This window comes from Carassius carassius, chromosome 6 (genome assembly GCF_963082965.1).
Source record: "Carassius carassius chromosome 6, fCarCar2.1, whole genome shotgun sequence".
Taxonomy (NCBI): domain Eukaryota; kingdom Metazoa; phylum Chordata; class Actinopteri; order Cypriniformes; family Cyprinidae; genus Carassius; species Carassius carassius.
Genome location: NC_081760.1, coordinates 454,833 through 479,642, shown reverse-complemented (window position 1 = coordinate 479,642; position 24,810 = coordinate 454,833). Strand labels below are relative to the sequence as shown.

The window sequence follows — 24,810 nt, the reverse complement described above, 5'->3', positions numbered from 1 at the left end:
GCATTTCTTATCTCAGAAGGCATGGAATTTCACATTTTGGGAGTCAAAGAAGAGAAAGCATGATCAGCGATGGTGAATCTAACAATATAAACTCTTATTAGGAGAACTTATTCTAGTTTTTTAAGGTCTAAGCGTGCAACCCCTAAAACCGCTGTGTGCCAAAATAAGAGCAAGTGTGAGTAAATAAGGGCAATGCATCATAGAAGCTAAAGCGGTGCTTCACCGGAAATAAGAAAAAGACCAACAAACAGAGCTTCGTGCATGAGTATGGAACCTTGGTTTAATTTCTTAGAATCTCTGTCCCTTTTCTTGTTTCCGTTTGATAAACTGTGTAACAAGCAGATTGTGAGTGGAGGGGTTTTCCCTGAGTGTGTAATCCAGTCCAGTGCTTGATGGCAGCCAGTCAAGTGTGCACTATTGTGTGCGGCTGAAAAAAAAAAAAAGAAAGAGAGCAAAAAAAGGAGGGGGGAGAAAAGAAACTCGGTCCCTTTGTGTGGAGAGGACCCAGCAGGAAAGAGATTTTGCAATTACTTCAGCTTGCCGGCGAAGCAAGCTTGGTTCTTCTGATCTGCACACAGTTGCACACTGGAGCGTCTCACGGTCTCCACGAGCGTCTGGACACTTGGAGAGCCGACAGACACGCACGGCTTCTGCCCCGATGATGAAAGCAGACGTCAGACTGGCCCATGAATATTGATGCGGAGGGAGTCTGCTTCATAGACGGAACAGAAGGAAGCAAGATGGCTGCTCTTTAGGATCTGTTTAAGAGGAGATCTAGACGGTTTGTTGGAATTCTTCAAGCTGGAAGGACGCGGAGCAAGGTGAGAGCGCTTTCCTGTCCTTGCCCTCTTTCCTCTGGCCCCGGGGTCTCTTTAATGGCTTCCAGCTCTGTGCTGTCCCGTTTGAAACCGAGAGCTGACATAATAATGAAAGGATATTAGATAAAGCTTCGCCAACATGGCTGACGTTTTCAGTCTCTCTTCCTCCCTCGGTCACTATTTTGACACTATTTCAAGCGTTTGAGTCTCATTTGTCATTTCTTATCCGAGCTGTCGTGCAGTGGATGGTTTTAGGAATGTGTCTGCTTTGAAAACTGGTGATCTTTGTGAGGCTGTTGGCTAATTCTTCTCCAGCTACTATTTCACAAAGCAGGACTAAACAGTCACACGGCGAACACAATTATCTCATCTCTTCAGGGTCTACCGGCCTTGTTGGACGTCTGCATGTAGATACAAGAAAGAGGTGTTTTAGAGAGTTTTATTCAATATTTTTTACACAATTTTTTTTATGAAGGAATGTTATTCTTTATATACTTTTTGGTACAGTTCTCCTTTATTTGATTGAATGTGGGTGTTTGGCCAGGAATAGTTGAGCTCCTCGCTTTCAGTGCATTCGTCGCTGAGTGACAAGCAGACACAAAGAAAGAAAGAAAGAAAGAAACAGGAGAGCGTAGTGGAGGAAGCCCACAAGGTCAGAGGCTTTAAAAGAGCTGAAACCCAACCCTGTTTCACCATCAGCCGAGGGCCGCCAGAGAAAGAGCTTTTAGACTTGTTTGACTTCAAAAGGATTTCCATTGTTCATTTGTACACAAGATCGGAATTGTTTTTTTATGTCTACATTTTATGCTCACAGTGAATTTTTTTTTTTTTACAAAGAACAATTTAGTGCTCGTGCTGAATTTTATGTCTAGTCCATTAAAATATCATGCACATTATAGTGGTCAGGAACATATGTTTGACATTAAGCCATAGGCTACTGAGATTCTAGACTGAGCAGAGAAACTCTGCTGTAAATAACCATGTTTCAGATGCATTTTGGTGTCATTGTTGCTTTTGACACACCACAATTAAACAGAAGGCTACTCTTTTATCTGCACTAATGATTTACAAATGCCACCTTTGTTTAATTGATTTTAAGAGCCCTATTAGGATTTGCATCATAATTGGCTGCTGTTCTAACACAGATAACAGTCCCGTGCCTTTATGTTGTGTATTTAGCTTGTGTATTCCACCATTCAGTTTAGATGTGAAGTGTGGAAGTTAGCTAACGCCAGCTAGGGGATTCTTTAAGGAGATTGTCGGTCAGCGTGACAGAGAGGTGGTGTGAATGCTAATGTGACCACAGTGAAGGGATCTGGAGAGAGATGAGTGCCATCACATCTTTAAGCTTCAGCTCCAGCTGTACACTTAGAACAAATAATGCATTGGTGCTCGAAGTTGAGTTACAGTTTACATCAGTCGCTCGACATATTCTACTTTAATACAATTGTAACGGTTGTGTGTCCATGGCATGGTTTTAACTGGTGAGAATAGACAAAGTTATCTGAACTGGAAGTACAGGCAGAACCTTCTCTCTGATAAAAGTGTCTGGTGCAAAACAATAATAAACGTCTGTACAATGACATGTAGATGTTTTTTTGCATGATAAGAAGACTCTTTGTTTTTTTGGGGGTTGTGGGGGGGGGGGGGTGTTAAAGCATTTCATTTGGTTGAATGTACAGGTGAGAAGTAAACATTTGGGTTTTATTCATCTTTTTTGTTTGGCTTGGTTTGTGATTTGTCGTCATCATATTTTTTTTTGCGTAGTAGTAAGTTTAGTAGTAATAGTTTCCCCTATTTGCCTCTATTTGCAATGAAATAATGGGATTTTCATATTAGATATTCTCAGTATTTGCCTGAAACATTTCCAGCTTGCATAGTTAGCTTATAGCTTGTGCTGCATTTGATTCAGGAATATTTAAAGCACTTTTGGTGTGAATTGTCACAATAGTTCTGATTGCTTGGATTTTATACGAGACCAGATACACTTTTGTCTCATCGCTCAGAGGATGTTCGCATTTCGAGGCGTTGGAACACGCATGACTGTGGAGGTTTAAATCTCAGGCGCGAATTGAAGCGCACATGCTCGCTCTGTTTACAAACACGAACTCAGAACTCAGTCGCAGGGTTCAGCGGAGAAGTGTACTTTACACCGGCCAAGAGGTCACTGGACAGCCAGGTCATTTGTATCAGAAGACTTTTGTTTAACTCATGGCTTGCATAGTTTCTGCCACTTTTAGTTCTCTGAAAACTACAAATGTCTCGCGGTTACAGAACGTGGCTGAACATATTTGTAAAGCTCAGTGAATCACTAAAAAAAAAAAAGATTTTCCATGACTAATAAAATGAAATCAAGTAGTATGGATTGGTTTTGCACTTCTGACAGTTAATCGTTCATTTCCTCTCAGAGATGATGCAATTTTCAGCGTGGTTTTCAAAAGGTTGTTTTTCCAGGTCCAGCTGTGTGCATTCAGAGAAAATCTATCTGCTTTCAGCAAAAGCCTAGAATGGTGTTTCATAACAGAAAAGCTTGATGGTTTTCCCCCTTCACAATCAAAGATTTAGAAGAAAAAATTAAAAGTGTGTCAAGCTAATAAGAATCACACGGCACATTCTAATTTCGAAAACCGGTGACGTCAGTTTGGGGGATTTTGTATTAGAATTGATCAGAAGTACGTCTACCACTGAAGAGGAGAGAAAGGAGTGTGTGAATCACGTTTAGTCGTTGGTTGGCAAGGCAAAAGCCACCTTGTTGACAGCAGATTTATCAGAGACAGCTGGATCTCAATGTCACTCAAGACTGTAAACTCTGTGACATTTCAAGAAGTTAAAGATGAACGGGTCGATCTGTCATTTGGGTCAGAGAGAGGGTGTCTCACAGCAGTGCAGCATTGTCATGTGGTTTGTCAGAGACCTTGTTTGTTTATTGTAAGTAATGCCATATCAGCAGTCACTTATGTCACTTATAAACGGGAAGATATTACAAACCAACATGAAACGTAAAATGCATGCTCTATCAGGAGATTCAAAGTGTTGGGTAGAATTTTCTTCTGGATAAATTACATAAAGATCATTTAATGTATGTGTATATTTACTGCTGTGGATTTACAAAGACTAGTGCTTTAGGTTCAAAAAGACAACATTGGGATGCATCAAGATGCACGAGACAAAAATGCAATGATCAGTTTTATTGTTCTAATAAAAGGCTCGCCTCTGTAGGATCTTAATCATAATCATTTAAACACTGACATCGTGACATTCTCAACTCAGTTCAGATGATTCTGTTAAAGCTTCTGCAGTATATTATAGACACAATACAGAGAAGTGTGTTTAATGCCGCATTATGTAACTTTTTGGGGTTAAAACTGATACAAAATCAAGTATTGAGCAAGTACATAACCAGCAGTGTTCAAAACTATCTCCTTCCCTTCAAGTCACAACAGAAAGTGTGTAAAAATATAAAGTCTTAAAGAGTGCATGATGCCAGTGAAACTAAGTGTAATGTAAGTGACTGAAATTAGATTGTATTCCAGTTTTAAATATGCATCTGATTACAGGGATTACTGTACTTACAAACAATTTGTTTTTCAAAGAGAACGAGTTCTAAGGAACATTAAACTGCTTTTTGATGTTAAAAGAACGATTGTCTTTCGATGACATTCTAATGGTATGACAATTAGAGATCGGACTGTACAGAAATTGAAATCTACACGCTAATACACAGTCACGCAATGTGGCTAACCATAACAATTTAAGAAAAAGAATAATAATAATAATAATTTGCATGTTTTGATTTAATCAAAAAGACTTGAGATTTGCGATCATTAGATTTAAAAGGTAGCGCTATTTATTGTAAAACTTTTTTTATTTTGTTGGTCAGAACAAAACTGGCAGACATGTTACTTCTTCAGAAGACATTTTCCCGTGAAACAGTCGAATGTTTCAACTCAAACTAAATATTGAAACAATGTAGACTACATATTGCAAGCTCAAAAATCTTATCTGTAACATTAAGAAAATGTATTATTTTTATTATTATTCTTGGCCTTGCCACAAATCCATGTTTTGTAACTCTGAGCATATATTCTTCACAGCAAAAAACCCCCTTCCAGATATAAGAGCTGCATTTAAAGTGAAGTGATGGCTATTGCTTCGGTAGTAAATAAACTCTGTCACATTCCCATAAAAGAGAGCCGATCCCAGCAGAATCAGTGTGCTCAGCACATGTGCTCACTCGCTTGCATTGCATTCTGTCCCTCTCCATCGGTGTCATTCATTCATGCTCAGTTAATGTTCAGAGCAGATGGCCATGCAGCAGCAATATAATGATCGCCATGGTTACCACGCTCTCTGAAAGAAATCTGCTTTGCAGTGAGCTCAGTTCATCAGACCAGTCAGATCGACTGCGGCAGACAAAAAGAAACGGGGAGGGGTCGTAGTACAAGGAGACGGAGAGCAGTCGGGAGGAATGCTTATTGGGAATATATTTTGGAAGATGATTTGGGGGTAGGGAGGTTGTTGTATGGCATGATGTGCTTAGTTACATATTAATTACACTGTAGTAATCTATGTATGTATGTATATATCTGACAGTGTTTGACTGTGAAGAAAAGTGTCAGAGGGTTCGGTCGGCTATGTTACACTGTTTAGTCACACAACCTGTGCTGAGGAGCTATCATGCACTCTTGTGTAGATGTAATTTAATCATTTTATCATGAGCCCATAGTTGGGCGGGGATTAAAAATGGGACTAACATCATACATCAATGCGATGCATGTTTGTGCAGCATTACAGATGGTGGGGAGAATAACACAGATAGGATTTAGTCCCTCTCCTTCAACCAGAAATATAATTTCAGAATTAAAAATCGTAAATGACGCCATTGTAAGAAATGTAGAAAAGAAACTCGACTTTTCAACTAGATTTTCTTTGCCATAATCAAAGTGCAATGAACTTATCACTGCAGGTTGTAACGTTTTTCAAATTAAAAAAATTAAGGAAACAATTCACAAAAAACAAAACAAAACAAAAATATCTTCCAATGGAGCGTCTTTTTTTGGTGCAGTAATAAGCTTGTATATAATAGCTAACGCAACATTATCATTGGTCATATCAATGCAGGTCATGCAAAGGCCATTTGGAGTGAACGAGAGCACAAAGACTTGATTGCACACTGTTACAGCAGAGCCACATCTGCCTTCTATTAGTAACAAAGGACAATGGGTCCAACGCACACTCGACTCTTCACATGGGACATACTGTAGCTGTGCTGAAATTACAAACAGAAGTGTGTATCTGCCCAGCTTTTCAAGTAATTACCTCTCTTCAAATCCTCTCCCACAAAGAGGATTTGAAATGTCACTGAGGATGAACAAAGAGTGCGCTGAGAAGAAAAGATACAGCAACTTTAAAGGCATACAGCGACTTCTACGATTTCATGTTTTGTTTCTATTCCGTTTTTCTTAAGAAGAACCAAATCAGAATGTGATACAAAAATATTACAAAATAAGTCTCACCGTGCTCTTCCAAACATCTCATACCTTCCCAAAGTACACATGCTGACTCTCTAAAAATACCCATTCATTTCAAAGGGCGTCTTTCCTCTTTGTTTCCATTCTTATGCTTATTTCTTCTGGCGTCTTATTGAAAATGAAAGTCATGGGTGTCAGTGAGCTATTAAAGCTCAGGCTAGAAAAGTTTTTAGAAAATTTTCCTGAGTCATATAGTGCTGATGTGTTGAATGGAGTCTCTCTCTCTCACACACACACACACACACACACACACACACACACACACTCACACACATTCCAATGGCAGCGTGACACTTGAGAAGCAAAGATACACTGGTCCTGATTATTTTAACTGGCTTGGGTTTCTTTTGTTACTCTTTATAGCAACTAAGAAAAATAGTTTCAAGTCAAAGTTGTAAATAAATGCCAACAAAAGTTGACTGTGGAAGTTGACATTCTTGTTGAGCTAGTTTCCATGTCTGTATGTCAGGGAAATAAGGCATGGTTAAGGCTCAAAGGAGAAACACTGCATGCGTGACATTTAAAGCACACTTGCACATGAGCTGTATGATCAGATTACAGTGGGAGGAACCAGAGGATGAAGTTTCACCCAAGAGTCAAACACAAGCAGCAGTGTGTGAACAGCATGCTACAGAATGTGATCTGTTTCAGTACTGGAAAAGCCAAGCGAGTTAGATTTTAGAATATTAAAAACATGGGTTTTGTTTTCTTTGGCTACTCATCCATTTGAACTTCACAAGAAGGACCTCTGTCCTGTCTGGTTCCTTAATACTTTGGAAAAGAACCACAACAGTGCCTGAGAAACTGGCTATAAAAAAGGTTTGTCCTTTAAAAAAAGAACTGTCTCTCCACAAACACATTCTGGTTTTAACTTACACATGTGACCAATATTACAAATCTTGCAGATTTAGAGTACCTGCTTAGAAAAATAAATGTTATTCATTTTGTTTAATTGTCTGTCTGTTTCAAACTGCGAACTGATGTACAAGTAAGTTTTAAAAAGTTGAATACGCACCTTTGTTTTTTTCTTGTATTTTGGACCCTCTGACTGTTTATTAGAAGCTGAACTGAAGCCTTTTATCATGACATATAGAAACACAGACACTGATTAGACACTTTAAACTTATTTAACACTTAACCATAGCGCTAAACCAAACCATTTTCAGAGCAAAATTACAATCCTAATAATGATTCACTAGTTCAATGATTCCATTGTTAGAGTGTGAGCCATGAAGGACAGAGAAAATGTCACTTCCCCATTGACCAACTGTATATTTAGACAGCAACCCTAAGGCTAAACCGTTAAAACACTTAATAAATACCAATGCTGTAGAAGCTGTGTGCTTTCCTTGGTTGTGTTGGTTTAACAACAAAAGCACTGATCAGTTTTACACGTTTATTCATTAAAGTGGGAGAACACAATAGTTGAGGGATCATTTTAAATAGACAGAGAGAGAGTGAGGATTTGAAAAGATGAAAACTAAAAAAACAGGACAGACAACAAACCGAATTCAAAGCCACTCCTAGTTGTCAAGAGATGAGATAAAGACGATAAGGACTGGTTTGTTTGGTGTTTTTATGTCATATAAGTCACTGGATTGTCTACATAAGTTAGACATTTAAACAAACAAAAAAGATTATATGTATAGACACAGCCAATGGAAACCCATTGTCTGAAAGTTTAGAGCATATATAGACAGCTCTCAGCTGGGATCTCGTGCTTTGTCATTCCTGCTCAGGGAGGTTTTGTGTGCTGTTTTCAGTGTGGGTTTATCCCACTGTGTCTCAGCTGTCGGGGAAACCTGGAGTGGCTCTGGAATGGATCCATATTCAACTTTCATGCCGCACACATACAGGCTCCAAACAAATCATAATCCTCAACTGTGATTCACTGCCTACCCTATCAGATACAGTAAGGGACACAGCTAGTTATATATATTGTAAATATAAACATTTTGTAAATAAACCCAATGCAACCTTTGTGAATAAAAGGGTAGGTCATAATGAGATTAATCAACAATTAATCAAACCTTTATTTAAAAAGTTAATAAAATGTACATTATTATGATAACACTTTACAATTAGGTTCATTAGTTAACATTAGTTTAGTAAGCATGAATAAGAAAGAACAGCATTTATTAATCTTAGCTAATGTTGATTTCAACATTTATTAATGCATTATAAAATTATGCTTGTTAACATTAGTTAATGCACTGTGATTCAACATGGACTAACAATTAACATTTTTTTTAACAAAGATGAATAAACACTGTAATGTATTGATCATGGTTAATTCATGTTAGTTAATACATGAACATTGATGGAACCTTATTGTAAAGTCTTACTATTATTATTAATTTATCTTGCCCTTATCGTTCCTCATGCCAATGGTTGCTCTCATAAAAGGATATAATTTAAAGGCCCAACAGACCAGTAGTTATTTCATTTCAAAGCTGTTTTTCTTTCACCATTTTAAACACATGGAAGACATTCCATGAAAAATCTGTTTCATATTAGACATCCTGTATGCCAGTTCTTATTGTATGGCTCTGTCCATTTGGTTGCAAGTAAATATATCTATACAATTCTCTATTTTCTCTACAATTCTTCTATTTATTTCTAGTTCAGTTATTTATAGAATGTGTAGTGAAATAGTTTTTTTTTGGAAACTAATGCAAAGGTCATGGATAAAATAAAAAATGGTGTAATATGTTAACAATGGTGCAATCACTTCAAGATGAAAGCATTATTATCAAACATAACCAACCACTCTCATGACAACAGTTCTAATGCATATGGTATATGCTCAAATCTATAAATACCAAGCAAGCCGTACATAGGTACAGAGCACTGGATAGCAACATGTCTGGCACCATTCTGTTTCATTAAACATTGCATGACAGTTAGGGCAATGTTTATGAAATCCAGGACTTTGTTTTTATAGCAAAGAGAAAAAAGCAAGTCATTAGTATATGCACTACACAACCCTTGTCTGGAGCCTTCTCAGATTCGACTATACAGGAAAATGCAAAGCATGCAAAGAATGACGCTTTCATTTTTTTTCTAGAAGTTCTCTGGTGAGCATGTCTACTTTGAGACAAGGTTAAGTTTTTCACAACAGCAGAGTCTGACTTGAGAGGAAAAACATTTAGAATTTTGTTATTTCTTACAGATTTTCTCAGCACCTCTCAACTGAATTCAGCATCAAACAATGTTTTTGATAACATATCTTTAATACATCAGTCCCCCAGGACACCCAGTACCCCCTCCCCCACCCAACCCCCCAGAAAAATTCAGCTAACTACAGTTAATATGTGTTTTTACTACTGGTATTTTTCCATGTCTTCCACGTAGGACGCAAAGAGGGCAGCCTTGTGAATGGACCCAGAGCAGACCAGATGGAAACAGAAAAGACCAGCCATGAGACGGAAAAAAGTCTGATACTTTCACAGATCAGTGGCCCTCAGCAGACAGACCCTCTTCTCACCAAGCACCAGAATGGAGATCAGTCTCAGCAGTTCAATATGGACACTAACTGGAGCTATTTCAATCCAAGCACAGTAGTCTACCCAATGAAACGTCAACATGAGAATTGTTCTGGACCTGATAGTATGCAGGGGATATTTGATCAAAGCATGTATGAGATGAATGGACAGATGAAACATGATCTTAATGAACAGACATTTTTAGATTTTCACCAGCCTAAAAAATTCTGCACTGATTCAGAGGTGAATGGAAATGAGGACCTGAGGCTTTGGGATAAAAGAGATGCAGGAATAGAGAACCGATTGGATGGATTCCCTAAGCACAATAAGCCAGGGGATTTTGAGATAAAACATAGTAAAAGAAACTGTAACTTTCCCAATGGGGATTTATTCTCACTGTCAAGGAACAAGCAAGTTCCAATGCCCAATGGTGCTACAACAAACCCACCCTCTGTAAAAGGTACAACTGGTGACCTCTTAGAGAAAACTTTATCTCAGTATTACCCAGAGCATGTGTCCATTGCACCTCAAACCAACTCATCTCAAGAAGATCAGGTCACCAGCAACCTGCCTGAGCAGGAAACTCCTTCACCTTCATTTACCTCAGGTTTTCCTATTTCCCCCCAAACATCTGCCTCCGAGCCACTTGCCAAGGCACCCCCTGAAGAACAAGGCACCAATGGCTGCAACCCAGAATTTAGAGTAAATGGATACTCCAGTTTTGTAGCCAAGCAAAAGGAGCCTGCTTATCCTCTCTCTGACCTCCCAGATATGGGAACACAATCTCCGGAGTCCACTGTGCAATCACAGACAGGCATTAATGGTAGCTCGCAGATTCAAAAAGATAGTGTAGGCTTTCCGAATGAGCGTTTAAGAAAGTCCAGCCAAGATTTTAGTCTTGAATCTTATATATTGACCCCAAGAGCACCCTCACAAAACACTCAGACAGGTCAGCAGAACCTACAGATTAAGGTACTACAGAAACAACCAGTTGATGAAAGCCTTCATGACTTTTCTTTGCCTCAGCAACAGATTCTTGAGCCACAGATTGAGCTTAAACCTGGTCAGGATAAGACAACATCAAAGAGCACAGATCGCTCATCCCAGATGGAATGGATAGATTTAAACTCAGCTTCAGCACCTCAGCCACCTACTGACCACCCCCAGATGTGGGGTTTTTTCCTTCCACGGACACAGATGCAGCAGCATACAGTCACACAGAGCCAAAATCACTGTATAAATCCTCAGTCACTGTCCTCAAACAACTTTCACTCTCAAAATTTCAGTAATCGCAGTTGTCCCTCGTATGAAAATAAGGCGAAAGACAGTTACAAAAACTCCCTACCTCCTACAAAGTTCCCCCACAACTCTGGCCAAGAATGTCAACAGAACAATTGTGGTATGCATAGTTACATGCAATTTAACAAACACATGTCCCATCAATTATGCAAAAATGATCAAGACCCGATTCAATCCCCGAGCTTCCTCTCTCAGCCACCACTTGCTGAGACTCACCAGCAGGCCACCAGCACATTTCCCCTTCGGCTTCCTCAGGACAGGCGAAATATGCAAGCAGCTCCACAATCACAAGATGTTTCCAACAGCCAGGTAGATGCACCACTCTTGAAAAGGCTTAAAACAGAGGGTTGCCCTAATTCACAATCCCAAAAATTATCTCTAGATATAGAAACACCAGCACAAACACTGTCTAGTCCAGCTATAAGAGAAAACTCTACATTTCCAGACTCATCTAAGTCAAATGTACAATCCCTGTCTAAAGAAGCAGAAGCTCTAACTGAAAGGAAACTTGAGCAGAACATACAGTACTCTCAGAACACCAGTAAACAGCAACCTCTTCAACACAGGGTACGCAACCATTTGGAATTCCCACAGTCTCCGATTTCTCAATCACAACTGTCACAAGTTTCAAATAGTCTTCAGATAGCTGATCAAACATTTACCAAAGCTGAATTCCAAGAACCGGAATTCCAGAGGGAGTCTCTCCCAAGCCAAGGTGCTCAAGGAGATTTGCAGAGGCACGCAGTCTTGCGAATGCACCTTCTGCAGAGGCAGGAGCAGCAAAGCCCCAACAACATCAGGCCAATGATGCCAGCCATAAAAAGTGAAAACTGCTCAGGTTTAGAAACCTCTGTTCAATTCCCACCCATAGAAGTGCAGAAGCAAGATCAAGACAAAACCAAAGTCCTGCCAGCGGTAGTAAAGCAGGAGCATCCTTCTCCGTCTTGTAAACAAAGCCAGCAGAGTATTCTAGCTACCATGGAGCAGCAGTTAAAACAGTATCAGCTTTCAACTGTGTTTGAAAGAAAGTCTTTGGTCATAAAGTCACCCAATAAGGTGAAGGTGGAGATGGCTGGGGCTGTGACTGTGCTCTCAACCAGTGCTGAGGGGAATGTCAAGGAACAGTGCAAACCACAAAACTTCACCCCAACCAAAAAGATTGAACCTGGGTTACAAAGCTTTCTGGAGTCACCCACGAAGCTGCTTCACACACCAATAAAAAACTTGCTAGATACACCTTTGAAGACACAGTACGATATTCCGTCTTGTCATTGTGTTGGTAAGAGGTTTTATACAGCTATTTTTAGCCTAGTTTATATACATTAGAATTGCACATCTGTCAAACCTCTTAAGAGAACATCTTCGGTCATGATGTTAATAGTTTATCATCTTAGCAATATTTTCTTGTTGTTAAATGACATTAAATTTCATATTAGTTATATACTTCGACTCCAAAATACACAAAAACATTCTCTTATTCTTTTAATCTACAGAGCAAATCAGTGAAAGGGATGAAGGCCCATATTATACTCACTTGGGATCAGCACCAAATGTTGCAGGCATCCGCAAAATGATGGAGGAAAGGTGTGATATCATGAACTCCACTCAAGCAGAAAATGAATGCTCTATTTATAATTTTGTACTATAATTACTATATTTGCCTTTGACAGATCTGGACTGACTGGAAGTGCCATTAGGATTGAAAAAGTTGTGTATACAGGCAAGGAAGGCAAAAGTGGGCAGGGCTGCCCCATTGCTAAATGGGTAAAGACAGTTTATTGACATCCTATATTCTCTTTTTTGTGAGCACATGTATTGCCTACCTTTGTCTGTTGCAGTTACACTTGATGGTTTTCTTACCAACAGCGCCCTCTATGGAAAACACAGTTATTTAACACATGTCAAACAAATTCCAGTATGCTTTCTGAACATATGTGTCCATGTGCATTATGTTGTATAGGTAATACGGAGGGCAAATGAAGACGAGAAACTCCTAGTCTTGGTACGAGAGCGGGCTGGTCACTCCTGTCAGGCATCCTGTATAGCAGTGGTCATCCTAGTTTGGGAAGGCATACCAATCAACCTGGCTGACCGTCTCTACACTGAACTCAGTGACACTCTAACAAAACATGGTGCTCTGACCAACCGAAGATGTGCTCTAAACGAGGAGTAAGGATAAATCCTTATTGCTTTTTTACAAATACAATGAACACTCACTGACCAAAACACATTATAATTTCAGAATGAATCCGAATTGAATGTCTTAGGTCTTTGTATTGCTACACGTGTATGTAACCTCATTCTGCCTAACATTAAAAGCATAGTAATTTATAGTTATGTTAGTTATTTAATGGCTTAAACAAAATTACCAAGATATTCTAAGGCAGGGGTGCCCAATACTGTTCCTGGAGATTCCAAGTTCAGCTCCAACCCTGATCAAACAGAACTGAACCAGCTTATTAGGATAATTACAGACAGATTGGAGCAGGGTTAGAAGTGAACTCTGCAGTTAGGTATCTCCAAGAACAGGACTGAGCAACCCTGTTCTGAGGTATGTTTACAATGCGTAACATTCTGTAATTTCTGTCATTATCCTTAGGAGAACATGTGCATGTCAGGGTTTTGAATCTGATGCCTGTGGAGCTTCTTTTTCATTTGGTTGCTCCTGGAGCATGTACTATAATGGCTGCAAATTCGCTAGGAGTAAAATCCCTCGAAAGTTCAAACTACTTGGGGATGATCCCAAGGAGGTAGGATGCTCACATACAAACACACCACTGAGTCAACAAAGGGCATGCAAAATTAAAGATAACAAGATAATTTTTATTCACTTACAGGAAGAGAAACTGGAACACAATCTACAGGGTCTTGCAACTTTCATTTCCCCAGTGTATAAAAAAATGGCACCAGATGCTTACGCAAATCAGGTATCCATTTGCACTCTCTGCTTCAGGTCTTATGCTTACTATCAAGAATATATAGTTGTTGTTGTTGTTTTTGTGGGATAACAAGCTGCAGTAGTGTTGTAATATATGAAATAAGTAGTCACTGCAAAAGTTCATGTACTGTGATGCATCCACGAAAAAGGCTTTTAGAAGTAATTTCTATATCTACCCATATTTGACAGGTGGAGCATGAACATAGAGCTCCCGATTGCCGTCTGGGTCTAAAAGAAGGACGTCCTTTTTCTGGAGTGACAGCCTGCCTAGACTTTTGTGCCCACGCCCACAGAGACCTTCAAAACATGCACGGTGGCAGTACAGTGGTAAGAATTAAATGCTTACGGTAGAGACTAATGAAAAGCATTTGCCCGAACCATCAGAATTTTTACAAACTGATTCATTCTAACCTTGTAGGTGGAGAACAAATGGTGGCTAGAACAAAGTAGAGTATACAATATTAAAAACCTCCCACTCTACTCCTGCTTAGGTTTGCACACTAACACGAGAGGACAATCGTGAGATTGGGAAAATTCCTGAGGATGAGCAGCTACACGTGCTTCCCTTATACAAGCCCTCATCCACTGATGAGTTTGGCAGTGCTGAGGCTCAGCTGGAGAAGACCAAGACTGGTGCCATTCAGGTGCTCAGTGCATTTCGTAGACAGGTGCGTACACTACCAGAGCCTGCCAAGTCTTGTCGGCAGAAGAAGCTGGATGCCAAGAGAGCTGCAGCTAACAAACCAAACAACCCCAATACATCCAATGCCAAAATGGACAATGCTCAGCAAGCAAAGCAGAAACAGGTCCCTTATGAGAACCCAGGCCAGAACACCACTCAAACAGGTACAGAAGCAAAGGTTCAAAAACCAATACTCAAGTTTTCAAACATTAATTCAGTTATAAATAGTTTAAGGATGGTAAAATAAATTAAAGAACCAAGTAATGGTACAGATTACAAGTGCTTATCAATATTAGAACACTGAATGTTTACATTTTGGTTGAATCTCATAATTTCTTCCAGGCCCAGGTAACATGAAAACAAATCAGGACTCCGTGCATCTCCCACACGCTCATGCTGCCCATCAGCCACAGCATCAGCACCATCAAACACAACCTAATCCTAATCCTTACACTGTCCCACCATTTCCTAGATTCTCAACTGCATCAGGAACCTTCTCAAACACTTCTAAACCAGCAACCCCACATTCTCAAACCACTTCTTCTGCCGGTCCTTATCCCTCCGCTTTACATGCACCCAACTCTTACATTAATGTGTCTAATGCACCCACCCCATATCCCAGGTCTCTTACGCCCAACCCTCTCTACAGTGGTTACCAATGCAATGGAGGACTCCCCGTGGACAACTACCACCCTTACTACTCCTCCAATCTAAAGCATCCAAATATGTATCATCCCCAAAGAAATTCACTGTACTCTGAGCAGCAGTACAATGCACCTCAACATTACGGGGTCAACTACCCACCACATTATGGAGAGCCTAGCTTGCCAGCCAATGGTTATGGCACCTGTAACATGAAACCTGGCATGCACTCTTTGGGACATTACCCAGGTTATGGTGCTAACATGCCACCCAATGCCTTCTCCTGGCATCCTTCAGCCCTTCTACAATTGGACTCTGCAGCCATCGGTAAAAACAGCCAGTTTGAAGCTTACCCCAAACATCATATGTCCCAGAATCCTCAGATGTTTCCCCCAAATATAAATACCTTAAGTATGCCAAGAAATAAAGATTTCGAGATAAACATGCATGGAGTAAATGGTATGTCTCAGGTGTTTCCTCCATTGGGTACTGAATCCTTCAACCCCAACCAACCTCCAGAATTGAGGCTTTCCAATGACAATGCACTTAACCCTGTAGTCAAACAGGAACCACTTACCCAGACTTCAGAGCAAAAAGAAAAGGAGGAGGTGTGGTCTGACAGCGAGCACAACTTCCTTGACCCTGAAATTGGAGGTGTGGCAGTGGCACCTACTCACGGGTCAATCATTATTGAGTGTGCTAAGCGGGAGCTCCATGCAACTACACCTCTCAAGAAGCCTGACCGCAACCATCCCACCCGCATCTCCTTAGTGTTTTACCAGCACAAGAACTTGAACGAGGCAAAACATGGACTGACTCTGTGGGAAGCAAAGATGGCAGAGAAGGCCAGAGAGAAAGAGGAGGATGCTGAGAAGCATGGTGCTGAAAACCCGTCGAGCAAGAGCAGTGGAAAGAAGGTGAAACGAGAACATTCAGAACCTTCAGAGCCTCCATATAAGCAGTTCCTCCTCATGCTCACTGAGCGGTCAATGTCCTGTACTACCAATTCATATGTGAGCACATCTCCTTATGCCTTTACCAAGGTAACTGGGCCTTACAATCATTTCCTGTGAAAACCTGCGTAGGTCCAGAGCACTCACAAACACAAGAATAAGAGGGGCATAAGAAAAATCAAATGGTGCTACAATGTAGAGTTGCAGACCTCTGTGCCACTGGCCAGATGATGTGTAATGCTTGCTCAGTCTGTGTGAGGTTATTAACAGCTACTGTATGGAAAGGCAGATCATTAGTGGGTTTTTCGTGCTCTTAAGAAGTCAAACTTGACTGTTTGGTCAATTGGAAATATTTATTTATTATTGAATTACTCTCTTATGACAACACACTGTCCTTCATCAATGGTGCTTACAGTCCGGCAAACCTGGACAAATCACTGGAACGAAATATTCATATTTGGTGACTTTTGTGACTAATCACTTTTTATGGTGCTAGGGAGTGTTGTAACTGCAAATGTGTTTTCACATGCCTTTCTTTAACAACACACACACACACACACACAAAACACATTGCATAATATTTGAAAGTAATACGCAGTTATTTTGATTGCGCAATTAAGAAAGCATTTAGCTTAGTGTTTTAGAAGCACTTTTTATAATAGTGAGGGTATTACTTTCCACCCTCTGATCAGAAAGACAGTTCATTAGACCTCATCCATTGTGATTTCACGATGTGGAAAACAATAACTATGAACTCCATTATTTAACAGCCTTTTAAAGAATTTCTCTGGTGCCATCACAATTTCAGAAATCCTTACTGTATTGTGAGCAATTGAGGGTCAACTTTGTAACAGTAATGTTCTGATTCACACTGATACTTGGAGTCAAGAACAGCAATGGTCAACATTAGGTCCTCAAAGCATGCTTCAAAGAACATATAACAGGGTTATCTTTACATCAGTGTGACTGTTTCAATGGCAGCTGGCTTGACTTGCTGTGGCGGTTTTTACATAATGCAACTTTAGCTGTATTAAAATGTTGAGATTTGTACAGTAAATTATTCGATTTTTTTCCCGAATGTATGCTTAGATAATAGCTTAGTAAAGAAGAGTACTATTTCTTTGGGTTTGATCTTATCTTATTTCAAATGGTGCTACTTGACCTGCTATACATGTAATGTGAGTATCTCTAAGGGTGTTGAGAAGGCTTATGAATGACGTAGAAAAACCTACTTATCATATACCTCAGATCTAGTTTGGCAATAGAATTATAATACCAAGGTGTTTCTGTTTTTGTTTCTAAACACTCTGTAGCAAATATAACACAGACCTTAAGGCCAACATTGATGAAAAGTTCACTTCTTACTTTCTTCACATTTGAAAGTATTACTTGAACTTCAAGTTTCAATGGAATTGCAAAATCAGGGATATATATATCAGATCATTTCTATCACTTGTGTCCATGTTATCTTCTCTAAATCAGGTCTGAGCCTTTGCATTTTAAATCCTTATAAATGACTTGTATATACCACACACATTTCTAACTTTGTCTAAGTAAAAGAGTCTGTGTAGTTGAAGCAGAATGCTGATAATCTTTTCAAGGAGTAATTTGAACATTTTAACATGCACTGATTTAATTAATAAGGGAAAGTGTCATGTCATATAAAACAATGCATTTGCTCTTTACTGAAAGTTAAAATATCATGTGCATTTAGTTGCATATGTAGAGTTTGAGGCTAAATGTATTTACGACCACTAAACATGGTATAGCCTCTTACACAACCCCTGTCCAATTAATTAAATTAGACATTTGGTAAGTAATTGGTAATTAATTATATACAACTCATTCCACTCTGACATAAAATAAAGCACTTCAGTTTTCTTTTTTCATACAAAAAAAAAAAAAAGATGTACATTCAAAATAGGTAGATTATTGTACGTTTTAAATAGATTATGCCATATTGTATATACCATTTGCTTGCATTGCAGAAGTCTTTAAGTCCATGTTATGTACAAAGTTTATTTTACATGTTTGTTACCATCACTCCAAACATATAATAATCAATAATTTTGCCGCTAAAATCTTTGTCTTGTTGGTATTCCGGTGACCCAAGTTTTGAATTAATTTTTTTTGGAATACAAGCAAAGTTTAGTTTTTTGTCCTCTCTTAGAAATCACTTTGATGTTCTCGTTAGTTATGAAAGAGGCTTCCAATGTCGTAGTTTAAAGTAAAAATGTTAAGTTTCAGTGTACAGGATCCAGCTTGAGTAGCAGGTTGTGTATGAAGCCAGAGAAAGGAGTGGTTAAAACTTAGCGATTGACGATAATAGCCATACTTGAAGATGCTTTGGAGTGTTTCTGAGTGGAGTCAACTTTACTTGAATGACTTTCTGACTTCTACTAACAAACTGGGGTGTACAACTTTTACATTAAGCTAGCTGTTTATGTACTCCTGTTGGTATTCTGCCATTAGACACTAACGGTTTAAATGTGCTATTTTCTGCCTTTTTTATTGCTTCCCCTTCTCCCTTAAGGTTTGTAATGCTTAAAACTTTGAATTAATGATAGCTTTGAATACTGTAAGTATTGTAATGTATTGAAGAACTGTATGCAGTTTATTTGAAAGCTATTTGTTAAGATTTGTTATCATTCCTGATATTGCCGAAATGTGGGTTTTTTAATAAAATGTATATTTATTTCAAGCATTTACTGTAAATTGTGCAATTTCTTTAATGAATAAACAGTTAAACATATAAAAAGCTCTAATTTATCATTTGGAAATGGTGCGATTACAAACAAAAGTATCCAACTCTTGGAAGTTTCCGTGTTTTATTCCTATTACAACACTTGAATTTTATAATTATTTATATTTCATTCATTTAAACCACTAAAAGAAGCTAAATCAAAAGGGTGTGAATCATTTTTATAATAACTGGCCATAAAAAGTGAAATTTTAAAAGACAATTCTTAGATGCTTTTTTATTAAAGATATAATTTTTGTTTTGCAAAGATATTTTGATGGAAAACAGAAAATATTAATCAAGTTTATTTCCTGTCTTTTACTCCTTGATTCTGATTCTACACATTTCAGAGAAAAAGAAGTGCTTCCTAATTTAGGTAATTGTGATTTTAGCAACTGTAACTAAGGGTTTTCTTTAAAAAAATTAATGCATACAAAAATAAAAGGCTGCCCTTGATAAAACACATTTGTTCAAGTGACTTTTCAATCTAGGTGCATAAATAGAAATAAAAAACACATGCATCTAAAAGGCAGTGTAAAAGATACAGATCTCAAGTTGTAGAGGTTAACTATTCAACCTTCAAAGCATGAAAGGTAACTAGCTTTGGCACTGAAATACATATAAAACATACAAATCTCTGTACCAGGATATACTGAACACCTTCTTTTGAGATCAAACTGCAAAGAGTGAACGCTCTTTTACTTTGTGATGAAGTGCCATTTGTCCACTGCAAAGCAGAAACCAGAAATTAACAAAGTATTTCCAGAAAATTAAAAGTATTACAAAAAAATAATAATACAATTTTACCTTCAGAAGACACTGGGAGGGGTTCCCCGTATTCTGGAGTCTACAACAGCAAAAGAGTATTTGTCTGTGATGGCGAAAATCATCCAGGATGAAAGGTAGGGTCCTGTGATTTCCATAATACAGAGTCACAGAATCCATACGGATACGGACTTGTGTCTGATAATATATTAATCACCCGCTGAAAGACGCGTGACGCTCGTGATGAGGACATAAATACATGAACAACATCTGCAGAACTGCTCTGAGAGTCTCTTCGTGAGCATTTGACCGTTTCGTTTGAGAAAAACTGCTGTCACACACACACATACACACTAAACTCTTCATGGAAACCCGTCAAAATAAAAGTTCTGCTTAATATGAACAAATTGTGACAATGTATAACTACTATTACTACTACTAAAATAATTAATACTTTTTGCTTCCATGTTTTCATTTTAACAGTAAACCTCTCTTGTGCAGCCAAAAAAAACATATGATTTCTTTAATTTCCTTTGATTGAAACATAAAATTAAATGGTTTTTTTGCCTTCATTTGATTACAATAATTGTTTTTAAATATGACAGAATTTCTGAAAAAAAAAAAAAAAAATTATTTATTTTTTTATGAATATAATTAAATAGACATACTTTTTGATTGGTTGTTAAAATTGAATTAAACCATTAAAATAGTATTAAAAATAAAAACAAGAATTTTGTAAATATAAAATAGAATTTAGGAAAAATGTAAGTGACAAAAGCACTTACAGCTTGAAGTACAGCGCGGGCCTCTGCATCGCTGCATCTGAACGGACTGTCACACAAAGACGAGTTCTGACTGAAAGATCACAGAAAATAACATCACAGCAACTGTCATCACAGGAAATGTCTAAAATATGAAAAACTGAACATCTGAAATAAAAATCTAATCTTATACTCACCAAACAATTTCTTCACCTTTCATCTTTTTTCTCAACACTAATGCTTTCCAGAAGCTGTGTGTTGCTTTTATGACTTCTACAGCAAAGTCCTGACATGATATTAACAAAATTAACATTAGATGATCGATCATTAAATTGATTCACACTGCTCTTACATAAAACAAACATCACCTTATCCTTAAACTGTCCACTGAAGGCCAACCGGTTCTCAGGCTTCCCATCCGGCACTTTATATGTTTTAAACCAATCCACAGTAGCCTCAAGATGACCAGGCTTCATCTTTCTCACATCCTCAATATCTGTTAATGAGGCACTAATGGAGTCATAAATGCAGATCATAAAAAAACAACATAAAAACCAACGACTCACTGTTGAGGCTCGAAGCATCGGGGTCCTCGATGTTGATGGCTATTACCTTCCAGTCCGTCTCTCCTTCATCGATCAAAGCCAGAATTCCAAGAACTTTAACCTGAATCACCTGCCCTGTTGCACACACCTGTGACAGAGAGATAGAGAGTCAGACCCATAACCCATGTGCGTTAGAGACGAAAGAAGAACGTATCATGCAAAATAATAAAACAATGGAATAATGGGTTAAATATACCACCTACACACAGTTCAACGCAACAATTGTTTTTTATCAAACTGTTATAACAGGAGGATTCACTGAAAAAAAGTGTCATTAAAAATCATGCACACACAGAAATGTTGATTTTAAGATATTGTCAAATACAAAACTGCTTAATGGGATAGTTTAGCCAAGACTGAAAAATTCTGTCATCATTTACTCACCCTCAAGAATTTTCTAAACCCGTGTGAATTTCTTTCTTCTATTCTATTCTATTCTATTCTATTTATAAGAACAAATCTTTTGACAGAAGGGATTGACTTCCATGGTATTTTATCATCTTCTGTGAACAGCTTTGGAACAACATGAGAGTGAGGATATGACAGAATTTTTCAGTTTTGGTTGAACTATCCCTGTAACTGTTTAAATATATTTGCAAGATACTCTCTAAAGCAGTGGTTTACTGACCTTGGAGCCGATCTCACACACGTCTATGGGGTCATTATCTCCACAACACTTGGTTTCCTCGTCAGTGTGGCTGGGATCTTCCCATGTCTTTATACATGGGCAAAAATAACTAACTATTATATTATATAAAGATTAAATCTGTATCCTGTACAAATAAAGTGCTCAGACTGCAGAATATCACCTGTGGAAGTGCACCATAGTTCCAAATGTATCCTTTGTGTGGAAAAATGTTAGCAACATATCTCAGCTTGCCGTTCTTCACATCTTGCTTGATTGGGTTTAAAGGCTCCTTTGTTGCTATCTGTGGATGAAGGAACTTCATGTAGTGTGGTTTTAAAATAGCAGTGTTTAAAATAACCTTCTAGTGCATCCTACATAAGCACAACATCAGCACATTAGACATTTAAAAGATCTTTTTTTTAATTTAATATCAAATTGTATATTTATGATGAATTTGGTATTTACACAGCCTTGACATTAAATTAGATTTACATGGTTATATGGCAGTTTTCACACCCCCCCCCCATTACTTTTATCGATCAAGTCTTATATTGAATGTTACATTTTTTGTTTCCTATTTAATGTCCAAATCGAGCGACTGGTCATCTTAGTCATGCTATAACTCTGTAAAAATAAGAATATAGGCTACTACTTGCCTCCATCTTTGCATTTGACCAACGAGGCACTTCTACGACCATATTAAACAGAATCTGTTGAAGGCAAAACATCATTATTAGCATCTATATTGCCATAAAATCCCAGAATGTGTAAACTGATGAAGGGTTACCTCATTCGTTTTGATTTTCTTTGGTGGAACATCAGATTCCCGCTATGAGACAAACATGCCATTAGAAAACAGACTAAGCAAGAATGTCAATGACATGACTGCATTAATTCAGTAATCATTTAATTTTATTATCACCTTATCTTGAAGTACATTATTATACAGACCTGTTGGTCAGCAGCATACAGAGGAATGTCATGGAAAGGAGAGATGCACTTTCCATCTGAAGATTCTGTGAAGCAAATGTTACAATTTTTATCATTTTTCCGAACTCGATTCGTCTCAAAGTATCACTTTAGTAAGATTCTCTCTCTCTGAGGCGTGTGTGCAGCTAGATCATCATGAAGTGTGAAGTGAAGGTTTGAGATAGTGTCGTTATATCTGAGACGTGAGGAGGTGAACGTACTGAAGTAAATCCTGTAGTCAGGAGAGTTTGCTCGTCCTCTCGGCTCTGTTTGGTAATGCACCATTTTTCTCAAATGAGGTGAAAATACAGACGTGGTTTTCCGAGAGAACCGCGAGCAGAGAAAGGCAGCACGAAAAGCCGAACACATCGTTCACCTCGAAGAGTTGAGTTCCTGCCTGTGTGTGTGTGAGCCTCACTAAACTAAAGATCTTTCAGTTATTCCATACTGCCACCTACAGACAGTCAGAGGAACTCCTGAGTGTGCTACTTCTTCTTCTTATTCCTCTTCTTTAATGTATTGGTGCATTACCGCCACCGACTGGACTGAAGTAAGGGTCCGGATATAAATATATAGTATGTTTTACTCCTTGAAATAACCTCAATCATACAAATCTAAACAGATTTTTTTTTGGAGAGTTGGGGTTGTGGTTGCTATATGGCCCCATTGGAAAATTATCAAAAAAGTAGTTTTTCTAAAGAATTATGATTTTCTTTTCTATTTAAATGCACATTTAGAAATTATATATATATATATATATATATATATGTATATATATTTTCAGAACCAAAAATAAGTAGATCTCTATCATTTAAGGCTAACTCCTCCTCACTCTCATCTCATGATGAGCTACTGTAACCTATTGGTCACATTTCCTGAAAAGAAGACATAATTTTGTCATTTATACATATATACAACCTAAGTACAATAAACATTTCAAATAATTAAAGAACTACTATCTATAAAAAAAATCCCAGTGTGGGAAACACATTACTGCTATTCTACTGTACACAGCATTGCCATGGATACATTGATCAAACAATCAAAAAACCTATATAATTGTACTTAATTGACTTTTCTTTTACAAATGTAAGAATATAATCAACTATCTTACTAACAGACCTGATCAAGTAAAGTAGAGGTGTTTTCTGATTCTGATTTTGGGTGTTCAGTAGGGGGACTCTTCGTCTCTGTCTATTGCTAATGTAGGTAACTAACTCTACTCTTTCCATACATTGATAGTGAACGCTGTGGTACAAACCAATCACTATACTCCACTATACTAGTGTAATATACTCCACTATACTACACTGTACTTCACAATACTACACTGTACTACACTCTATTACACTGTACTACAATATATTACCCTGTACTACACTATATTACACTATACTACACTATACTACACTATATTACACTATACTACACTATACTACAATACAGAGATGGGACCAAGTCACACATGTGCAAGTCTCAAGTAAGTCTCAAGTCTTAACCTTCAAGTCTCAAGTAAGTCTCAAGCATTTTTTTCTTGGGCAAGTCAAGTCAAGTCAAGTCACAAGTTATGTCAAGTCAAGTCAAGTCAAGTCCTGTAGTAAGTCAAGTCAAGTCCAAGTCAAGTCACCTTATTATTGTAATTTTACCTGCAGAATCTGATCTTAATAAAGTTAAAGACAAGATATAAGTAACAGTAAATTAAAATAATTTGGATTTGCATTGTTAATACTCATGTTCAGTAAAATACATCATGGAATCAGAAATGTTTTACATTTTCAACATTGAGTCCATAAAACAAATAACAGCTAAACATCCAACAGACTTCTCTCTGAACACCTCTCTCCCTCTCTCTCTCTCTCTCTTACGACGTGACATGACATGACATTCGGCCATACTCAGAATTCATGCTCTGCATTTAACCCATCCGAAGTGCACACACACAGAGCAATGAACACACACACACACACACTGTGAACACCCGGAGCAGTGGGCAG

The 24,810-nt window shown here is 38.1% G+C and overlaps 2 protein-coding genes across 3 annotated transcripts; one reads left to right on the top strand and one right to left on the bottom strand.

The window, feature by feature from the left end:
- The first annotated feature begins 338 nt into the window (after positions 1-338).
- Positions 339-17,214, top strand: LOC132142147 (methylcytosine dioxygenase TET2-like). 2 transcript variants are annotated; one of them, XM_059551791.1, is made up of 10 exons: positions 340-821; positions 9,704-12,412; positions 12,627-12,717; positions 12,804-12,897; positions 13,094-13,302; positions 13,733-13,883; positions 13,971-14,060; positions 14,261-14,398; positions 14,563-14,917; positions 15,096-17,214. In XM_059551791.1, the coding sequence occupies exons 2-10, from the start codon at positions 9,748-9,750 to the stop codon at positions 16,466-16,468; spliced, it is 5,166 nt and encodes a 1,721-aa protein (XP_059407774.1). In that variant the 5' UTR covers positions 340-821; positions 9,704-9,747; the 3' UTR covers positions 16,469-17,214. The 2 variants fall into 2 exon arrangements, with proteins under 2 accessions (XP_059407773.1, XP_059407774.1); XM_059551790.1 differs by having other exon boundaries at positions 339-821; positions 13,733-14,060.
- A 2,486-nt stretch (positions 17,215-19,700) lies between these two features.
- Positions 19,701-23,255, bottom strand: LOC132141779 (inorganic pyrophosphatase-like). The gene is made up of 12 exons (XM_059551436.1): positions 23,038-23,255; positions 22,799-22,863; positions 22,635-22,676; positions 22,500-22,557; positions 22,029-22,144; positions 21,848-21,934; positions 21,181-21,307; positions 20,983-21,110; positions 20,812-20,900; positions 20,639-20,708; positions 19,896-19,935; positions 19,701-19,815 (listed from the first exon to the last, which is right to left on the bottom strand). The coding sequence occupies exons 1-12, from the start codon at positions 23,183-23,185 to the stop codon at positions 19,787-19,789; spliced, it is 999 nt and encodes a 332-aa protein (XP_059407419.1). The 5' UTR covers positions 23,186-23,255; the 3' UTR covers positions 19,701-19,786.
- Positions 23,256-24,810: the final 1,555 nt, after the last annotated feature.